The following is a 10,367-nucleotide window of genomic DNA, read 5'->3' on the forward strand; positions in this document are numbered from 1 at the left end:
CATGTCCTCCTGTAGGACTCATACTGAAGAGTTTTTAGATGTTGTCATTAAAAGAGAATGTGGTTTGTATCACTAAACTAGAGGAAATCATTTGTTGTGTGTGTGTGTGTGTGTGTGTGTGTGTGTGTGTGTGTGTGTGTGTGTGTGTTTTCTTCATTTACAGTATGTTGTCAATGGTTGGATTGGAAATCTGTTACTGATTCATTTTTCGCCAAACCTGTGCTTTGTGTGGCTTCCTCTCACAAGCTAATCTTCAGATGACAAGGCACACAAATTCTAGATGGTCTGTGTTTGGTCTTTAGAGAGTCTCTGCAAGCACATCTTTAATCTCGCTTCACTGATTGCTCACCCATCACCTCCTCCTCCCCCCAAGCAGCTGCTCTCTCTGGCCCAGTCCTGGAGGATTTTAAAACATCGTTTTATCTCTTACCACAACAAGTTAAAACATCAATGGACCAGAGCTCAAAGCCTAATACCGCCATTCTCAAGCGTCTTTCCAGCATACCAGAGCCTTGTATTCCCACACAGAGTCAAGTGGAGGAGGAGCGTGTGTGCAGAGTGCAGGTGTGGGTGGTTTGTTGGGAGAGAGAGAGAGGAGTGCAGCTGGTTGGGGTCACAGTGCCTTAGTGTGCTGAATGACTAATGAAAGGTTTATAGTGGCGCAGCATCACTAGTCTGAATTGTAGGCTGGAGAAGGACACGCCTTGTCTGGCTTTTAGAACCCTCCTGGCCCTTCACTAGTTAAAAACAGGCATTTAACAAGTTCTTCCAGAACATAGGGCCACAGTCCTTCACTTAACAAGCTCATTATTTCGCATTGTTTTTGTCCTTTGCTCCTCCTCGGTGGCAGTGACAGGGAAAAAGATAATCTTTGATGTATGTCTCTGTTAGAGAGTTGCGTAAGGATATGTGAGAGGGAAGGATGATAATGGATCTGCTAATGATGTGGCCTTTGCTTACGCAGTAATGCTGGGTTGTCTGCATGAATATTCATGGCTATGTCTGTGAAAAAGTGGTGGCAGCTCAAGGTTATTTTAGAGGGCAACAGAGGACAAGCCTCAAAAGGAGATTGTGCTATTTAATAGTTCTCTATCATCAAAAAAAATTACAGTCAGATACCTGAAAATCAAAGCAAAGCTTAACACATGACTTATTTTGATCTCTGCTATAAATGCCATATCTTGCATGTAGACTTGCTTACTGGAAACCTTTAGAGCTTCAAAAGGAGAACTACCAGAAAGTGACATTTAATATCTAGGTGTAAAAACAACCTTAACTTTATTGGTTGACTAGGGAGGCGGCATGTGGTACCTACATGTGGTACTGCTGTAGCAAGTCCCTTTTGTGAATGACGCAGTGTACATTAACAAATCTGGATACAGTTTTGACCTCTGGCTTCATCAGATTATTAATATAACTTCTGGGAGATAAAAAAAGGATAGACATTAACTGTAGCTTTTATATCTATATGTGAATCTGAAAGGGTAAATGTATCACAATTATCAATCATTACTGTTTCACTGCACAGGAGTTGAAATCAATAGCTTAGTTATACTGAGTAGAATTTACTGAGTGTGAAATTACAATCAAACAGCACAACCAAATACATACTACAAAGATAAATGATGTTTACAAAGCCTCCTGAAATCCTGTTTACAATGTCATATTACTTGTTTCTGTTATACGCTGTCATGGAAAAATGTTTTTCCTCTTGAAATGTAATTTTGACTCCCAACTTGAGAGAATTGCATTTTCAGCACTGAAATTCAAACCCTCTTTGCAACAGCATTTTAATCAAATCAAGCCATGTCAGAGTCATTTTCAAATCAATTTTAACAACTCACAAGTGCTGAACATGACAACAAATTATCCTTCATGCTCATTTCAAGGCATTAGGCTTAAATGCCTTGTTTCACTTCTTTTTTCCTGTTTCTCCAGCCTTTGCATTTGCATAACAAATTATATAAATAAAGGAGCAATATTAAAAATGTTATTAGTGTCACAATTATGTATCATAAGGATTTCCCATACCTTATCTTATCGCCTCACAGTTCTGTTAATGATTCACTAAAATGTTTAACATTTTCTCTCAGACTGAGTGTGCAGCACGAAGCAGGAAGGTGATATAGTCATCGTATCACAAGCTTGGACAAATATGTATCAACAGCCAGACAAAACACCTCCTAGAAGAAACCAATTAAACCTTTGGAGATTTCAATTACTCCCTTGATGGGGTTTTCAAGATCGATAACCACGCATGTGTCTTGACAAGATGCTTGGTGCTACCAGGGGCTCACTTTAGAACAACAGACTCTCACAGACCGTTACTATTTTTGTGCTAGGATGTGTCTGCCTGACAATAATATTTGCGTGTGTTATGATAAATATTTATATGTTCGCGTTTCAATATAAAGTGAAATTCAAGATGCCCATCCTGCTCTTTTTAGTGTTAAGCGATCAAATGTTTTGGCAGCACCCAAACACGATCAGGAAATGTCACATGCCGCTTCCCTAGTCTGCCGCTCTTCTTTTTCCTCCTTAGCCTTTTCCTCCAGTGTCTCATTCAGAAGAATGAAGACAAAGATTCAACACACAGAGCCAGACAGCAACAGAGAGCTCTCCAGCGCATACTAATCTAAAACAACACTGCATCTAGGCAACATGTTTTATTCTATCCCCACTGAGGCGTGTTTAAGTGTGAGATGTGTGAGATAGGGCTCTGCACATCTCATCACTTAGGAAAGGTTGTGGCCTGCATCTTCAGCACCCCCCCCCCCCCAAATGCAGGTTCCTATCACTTCCATCCTCATATTGGAAGTGACAAGCCACTCAGGCAGAGGTGTCTTCGCTCACCCCATCAGCAGCCATGCAGCCCCATTCAGAGCTGTCAGCCTGATTACATATCAGATGGGAGGGGTGGGAAAGGGAGTGAGGTGAGGGGTGGGGTACCTAAGGAAAAAGAGATGTCCAGCCGGAGACAGACCACTAAGCACATCGTCTGTCCTGCTGCTGCACATCTGCCAATACACATCCACCTGTCACCAAGGCTGCCACATAACCAGTATATATGTCTCCATCACTCTCCTGTTGATTTCTAAAATTTCAACGACATGTATCTTTCAGTTTGTGTGTCATTCTCTCTTTTGGTTTGTAATTGGCCTCTTTTAAAAAAAAAAACTTTTTGTTACTTCGCTTTGTTGTTTTTTTGGATCTCTCATTTTTAGTTAAAGTTCAGTTTTATTTGTTTAGGGTTTTTTTCCCCACATTTCACTGAAAAGGGCTTATCACAGGGAGTACAGCTCATTTACCAGCTATTCATGCTTGGTGGCAACTCATTACTCAGATAATATTACCTATCCTACCTCTTTGCACCAGAAAAGCAGTGTTAGTTTGCTCGGGATGAAAGAAGATGTGCTAACTGAACAGAAGTACTAAATTATTGGAGGTTGTCTGAGGTGTATTTGAGGTTCCCAGCTTCTTCTATGAGGACAAAAATACATGTTGTTTGCCTAAGCACTGATTTTCTTGTCTTTTTTCTCTTCTCTCTCCAGGCGTGAAGCTTGGAAGTACTCCACGGCAATCCAGAGAGGTATGTGTTTACTCCATTTCTCCCAAAACACATACACACAGGTTGCTCCCACCTGTTATCTATTGCAAAAAAAAAGTGATTGTCAGCCTTGTACCTCTCAGCGTGTCTGATAGCATCTGTGTAGAAAGGCTGACCTCACACTGTGCATTCAGCCAGTCAGACTGAAGCTGAGTTTAGTGAGTAAACGATCCCAGTTGCACCAGGCCAGTTTCCTCGGGGTATTATCACACCTGGAGTTTTTTTTTCCTCTGTTCTCCCACAGCAAAATTTTTTTTTTTGCATTTATTCTTTTTGTTTTACTATTTTCAGTGTTTTTCAGGTGTAAAAAGTATACATTGTGTTCTTTATCTAAGTCACAAATACATCCACATGGGCTTAAGCTTATATAGTAACATACAAATATGATTTCCTTTATTTAACATTAAATATTCACAATATTTAAAAATAAAAATAACAACAATAATTGAACCCTTTGATTTAATACCTGGAGAAATCTTGTTTTGAGTCATCAAACAGGAGGTCCGTTCTATAACTGCAAGATCAGACCTGCATATTGTTCAGAAGCCATTTTGGACCAATCTTCCTTAAATAACTGCTTCTATTCAGCCATATTTCTTTGGCATGAACTGTTTTCTTTTGATTCCACAGCTTCTCAGTTGGATTAAGGTCCCTGATGGGGCCACTCCAAAAGGTGGATTTTCTTTCTGTTGGTTGCTCTGTTTGAAGTTATTCGGTAGATTTACTTTAATGTTTGGGGTCATTTTACGCTTACGCTTGCATCGCCTGGCATCATGACAGTATCCTTTAATATATTGTTTTAAATGTGGGAGTTCATTTTCGCTGTGACGATGCCAAAATGCCCAGGCCCAGAGGCAGAAAAGCATAATGTAATGCTCTCTTAACTGTGCATCACCTTTGGAATGATGCTTCCAAAGGTTCAGACACAGTGCTGCCTAGCGTTCCCAAATAATTCAGCTGTTTCATAAGTCCTCAAAACATTTTCCCAGCAGAGGCGTCAAGGGCAAAGGTTCTTCTTTTCAATCTTCAGATGAGAGGAGATGGTTACTGTTGGAGCTCAGCAGCTTCCTCTATGCTATCCTACTATCAACTCTGTCTGTTCAATGATATATGTATTTTAGAGACATGAACACAGATGTTAATTGGTACGCCTTTGGCCTTCAGAACTCCCCTAATTCTTCAACGCATAGATTCAACACAGTGTTGGAAACATTCCCCAGAGATTTTAGCCCATACTGGCATGACATCACACAGTAGCTGCAGATTTCTTGGCTTCACCTCCCGTTCCACCATATCCCAGGGGTTAAGATCTGGTGACTGTGGAGGCCATTTGAGTACAGTAAGCTCACTGTCATGCTCAAAAAACCATTTTGAGATTATTTGAGCTTTGTATCATGATGGGTTATCCTGCCCGGAAGCAGCCATCAGAAGATGGGTACACTGTGGTCATAAAGGGACAGATATGGTTAGAGACAACATTCAGGCTATGGCATTTAAGCGATGTTCAGTTGGTACTAATAGGGCCAAAACATAATACCCCCTACACCATTATACCACCAACTCTAGCCTGAACCATTATTAAGAGGCAGGCTGGATCCATGCTTTTATGTTATTTATGCCAAATTCCTACCCTGCCATCTGAATGTCACAGTAGAAACCGAGACTCATTAAAGCAGGCAATGTTTTTCCAATCTTCTATTGTCAAATTTTGGTGAGACCCGTGTAGTCTTCTGCTGCTGTTGTAGCACATTTAATTCAAGGATAAATGTGTGTTCAGATACACTCCTCTGAATACATTGGATGTAATAGGTAGTTATTTGAATTAATACTGCCTTCCTATCAGCTTGAAGCAGTCTCGTCTTTCTCCTTTGACCTGTGACTTCAACAAGGCATTTTCTCTCAGAGCACTGCTGCTCACTGGAGATTTTCTCTTTTTCAGATCATTCTCTCTAAACCCTAGAGATGGTTATGTGGGAAAATCCCAGCAGATCAGTTGTTTCTAAAATACTCCAACCAGTCTGACTGGGTCCAACAATCATTCCATGTTCAAAGTCTCCTAAATCTTCTTCCCAATTCTGTTGCTAGATTTAAACTTCAGCACTTTGTCTTAGTCGTGCCAACATGCAAGGAGTTGTTTCCAAGTGTTTGTCTGCTTAGGTATTTGCATTAACAAGCAGTTAAAACAAATACATAATGGTTTTCCTGACTCTGCCTAAAAACTGCAGATGCATCTTGCAAACTCATAAGAAGATTATTGCCATTTTGTGTTCACACAACAAAATTTTGTTTGGTAGCTCTGGGCACAGAGGAGAAGGGGCAGTTAGCACACTCTTTTACATACATACCTTTTATAAGCTTAAGGTTTCTGTAACCTACACCTCCACATTTGTTCACATGCATTTTCCCCATCTATGTTGTGAATTTTTAATTGATGCAATCAATATGGGCAGGAACAATACAATTATTTGTATATTATTAGTCATAATGTAGATTATGTAGATGTAATGTAATATATAAATAAATATGTGGCTGTGTTTTAGGTCATTAACAAGGAAAAACAGTCATATTCATTCATTTCTTTTTATTATTAGGGGTTTTGAATTTTATTAACTACAGAAATTATTACTTATGATTATCCCTCCCTGTGATTCCACATCACTTCATATTTTGACTTCAACTCGTTTTTATTAGCCAGTAACTTGCACAAAAACAAGTTAGAATTAAAGTAAATGGAATTTTTCTCAGCTGAAAAAATAAAGCAGAATTAAAACCTTTGAAAAGTTTGAGTAAACAACAAAATGTGTTCTAAATGTTTTAAACATCATTATAAAAGGCAATAAGGATTTGAGTTGAGGCTTTAATGTGCTATATTTTTCATCATTAGCACAAATAATATCAGGAATAAACATACATAACAAAAAGAATAGAGTTCACTTAAAATTAGCAAAAGAGATGGTGAAGTGCTAAAAAAAGAAGAATATATCACTTAAAAGACAGTTTTAATCAAGTAATGAGAAAGTTTTTAAAAAGAAAAAAGACATTAACAGCCAATTAAATTGCTAAAACAAAATACACAAAAGGGAAAGTTAAGATAAAAGAGCAAGACTGATCATCAAGATTTAACATTTTTCCATAAATTTCAGCAACATGAGATGGCTGGGAATGAAAAAGGAAGTGCAAACACTTAGATAATTAGCCAGAATAATCACTTTTTTCCGTTTGGATCATAGATAAAATAAATTATATCATAAATAAAGATACATCATCTATTTTTAATGACAACCTGCTATGAATATTACATTGTATGCATATGGACATTCAAAACAATACGTGGTCTAGGGCTTCACTCTTTGATGAACAAAACATGTAAGGATCCACTTTAAATATAGATCTGTAGCTTAGAAAATGTACAAAACTGTTTTCATACTATGAACTACAATGGTCAGGTAGTTCCTACTATGTTCTTTCAGCTGACCCCTGTTTGCTCTCTCTGTCTCTCTGCTGTGATCATCAGCACCAGAGAGAGACTCACACCGGTGTAAACCCTGAAGAATGTGTACCAATATCTGCCTTGCACTCACCTTAAACACACAAGGACCTTCCCCCCCCCATCCTTTCCTCCCTCCAGATGAACGAATATGACCATTTACGTCTGGAGAGGGATGAACCAAGATTCATGGTGGTCTCATCACCTTGTCTGTTGTACAATTAAAATTATACATCCAGTCCATTGGCTTTATGATGCCATTACAGCATTTAATTGAAATAAAATGTCAGAATGCGTGATGGCCTTGGGCATCATCTGATAGTAATCAGGCAGTAGATGATTCTAATTTGGATTCCTCATTAAGTGTTTATAAGACATTTATATGGCATTACAGCTCAGTTTATTGATAGGTCATAGATGGCATTGGGCAGTGTGTGACATTTGTGTGTACCAAAGTTAGACCTTTAAGCTGTAGTGAAACAGCACCATCAAGTGGCTAGTTGAAGAATAAAAAATCTGGGGTACATTTCTGACACTGAAGTTATAATATATACCATATTAATAAAAAAAATATTTATATTAATGGTTCTTCTTTGCATAGCCACCTGAAACTGTCCTTGTTTGTTTAGTCTAAAGAGGTCTGCAGCTATCAACTCTAACCTGTTTTGTCATTGTTTTACAGACACTTTCCACTCGGGACCGCGAGAGAGGCAAATCTGATAGTTTCCAGGACCTCCAAGTTACAGAAAACATCCTGTCCAGCGCGATCCCTCCAATGCAGTTCCCACATTTTGAGAAGAGCAGAAAAACAGCCTCCCCTGGGTCTCAGGAGCAGGACATAGGTTCCCTTCATGTCACGAAAAGACAACGAAAACTGCTAAAAACAAGTCCTCCAATTCGACACACCAAAAATACCATTTCCTCATCTTCCTCATCCTCAGTCTCATCCTCATCTTCAATTTCCTCTTCATCCCCAATGTCCTCCTCCATTACATCGGGCTTTTTTTCTCCAGAGAGCTGGCAAAAGCTCTCCGGTATCCTGGAAGCACGCCAGCAACTGATGAAGGAAATCTGTGCTAAGTACAAAAGCAGCATTTCAAAGACCATCACACGTCATCATGTGAAAAGCATCTTTGTGGAGGACAAGTACAAGTTGCTATACTGCCAGGTCCCCAAGGCAGGATGCTCCAACTGGAAGAGAACCCTGATGGTGCTGGCGGGTAAGGCCTCCAACACTCAGAGTATTAAGCATGACACAGTCCACTACGGGCAGCATCTCAAGAAGCTTGATAGCTTTGACCAACAGGGAATCATGCACCGTCTGCAAACCTACACCAAAGTCATATTTGTCCGTGAGCCCTTGGAGAGAATGGTGTCAGCTTACCGGGACAAGTTTGAAAATCCCAACAACTACTACCACTCCCTGTTTGGGAAACCCATCATTTCCAAATACAGGGTGAACCCATCAAAAGCAGCCCTGAAGACAGGAAATGGGGTCACATTTAAAGAATTTGTCCAATACCTGCTGGATGTCCACCGGCCCGTAGGAATGGACATCCACTGGGAACAGGCAAATCAGCTGTGCAACCCTTGCCTCATAGATTACGACTTTATCGGCAAGTTTGAGAACATGGAAGAAGAGTCTAACTTTCTCTTGCGATTGGCAGGGGCACCACCTAACCTCACATTGCCCAGTTTTAAAGACAGGAACCCAAGTGACAAGCGGACCTCTATGCAGATCACGGAAAATTACTTTTCACAGGTCAGCGCTTTGGAGAGACAGCGAGTATATGACTTCTACTACATGGACTATCTGATGTTTAACTATTCTAAGCCTTTTAAAGATTTATACTGACTTAAGAATTACGTGACTGCTTCACGTCACATTTTCACAGTCACATTCCACTACATTTTTACCATAACTGTAATTTTACCATGCCAGTCTTCACTCACATGCTCAAATAGGTCTTTGCGTCTTAGCAGAGAGATCAGAGAGACCAAATTTCACTCAAAAACACTTTAATTACATTTTTTAGCAGATTATATTGATTTGTAGACAGTTTGTGTGCTGTTGTATTAAATACTCTAAATTGTCCTAAAATGCGAAGCGTTTATTCACTACTAGCAGATGGTGAGGTAGAAATTTAAAACTGTAAACATTAAGCTTCTAAAAAGATTTATTATTGTTGAACAGGCTTTAAAAATATGCCTTCCTCTAGGTCAAATAGCATTTGTAAATGTGTGTTTATGGTTTAAGCACCAAGTTTACCATAGATTTCAAGCACATACCTTATCTTACTTACAACAATATTCATAAATGTAGTAGCTTGAGTCCTTGGTATTCTTAAATTGTTCACAGTCAAACCCTTTCATGATTTAAAATGTTTGCATTTACTGTTTGACCTAGGGCAAGTTAGGCATCAATATACCTCTATGTATCAGTGCATACTAATACAGATATTTGATGTGAATGGCTTTACTAAATATAACTAAATGAAACACTACAAATACTATAAATCTTTAAATGTGTCAAGTGCTGCCCACTTGGAAGCTGTGTGCGCCTATTGTAGCATTTTATACTTCTAACTTTGTCATTTTGTGCTTTTGCTTAACACATACATGTGCTGTAGGTCCTCCATCAATAGGGTGTCTAAAAGCAGGGTATAAAGTGTTGCTATGAATATCTCTCAATATCTATTAGTGTTGCTGATTTACCAGTCGATGGTATTCGAAATTTAAAAAAAAAAAATACAGGCTAAAAACAAAAACAGATAAACACTTTTTTCATATTACATATGACATTTTTCAGTAATGTACAATTTGGACTTTCCAGCAAGAAACAGATAACAAGTTTGCACAAACTTCTTTATCTGCCACTTTAACCACCTCATAATATTATAAAGCAACCCATCCCCTCTGTATATATCATAGCTATTCAATACCAACATATAGGCTTTTTTCTGACTCTACTGTGTAAAATTGTATAATGGGCATTCAGATGAATATATATTTTTCTATGTATTTCTAAAATATAAATATATATATATATATATATAGATATATATATTCAGTTCTTCTTGGTGATGGTTACTTCCTTTTTGATGTCATTTGTTGTTCTTTCAGTAATATCAGTGTAGAGTGTTGTGTAACTGAAGAGTTTCTTTCCAAAACAAAATATCCACCAGCTGAAAACCAACACGTCTCAAAAAAATTTGAAATGACTGCAAACTATTGATGCAGCATTTAAAAAGTGCAAATAGTTATGTTTGAGTG

General features: G+C 38.6%; 1 protein-coding gene across 1 annotated transcript in view; it reads left to right on the forward strand.

Annotated features, from left to right (window-relative positions):
* chst8 (carbohydrate (N-acetylgalactosamine 4-0) sulfotransferase 8) overlaps positions 1–10,132 on the forward strand; it is a 186,408-nt gene extending 176,276 nt beyond the window's left edge. Inside the window, exons 3-4 of the mRNA XM_005727605.1 lie at positions 3,552–3,589; positions 7,777–10,132. Of these exons, the coding sequence (XP_005727662.1) occupies positions 3,552–3,589; positions 7,777–8,949 (1,211 nt within the window). The 3' untranslated portion in view covers positions 8,950–10,132. The remainder of the gene's footprint in view (positions 1–3,551; positions 3,590–7,776) is intronic.
* The last annotated feature ends 235 nt before the right edge of the window (positions 10,133–10,367 follow it).

This window comes from Pundamilia nyererei, unplaced genomic scaffold (genome assembly GCF_000239375.1).
Source record: "Pundamilia nyererei isolate P.nyererei 1_Seehausen unplaced genomic scaffold, PunNye1.0 scaffold00025, whole genome shotgun sequence".
Taxonomy (NCBI): Eukaryota; Metazoa; Chordata; class Actinopteri; order Cichliformes; family Cichlidae; genus Pundamilia; species Pundamilia nyererei.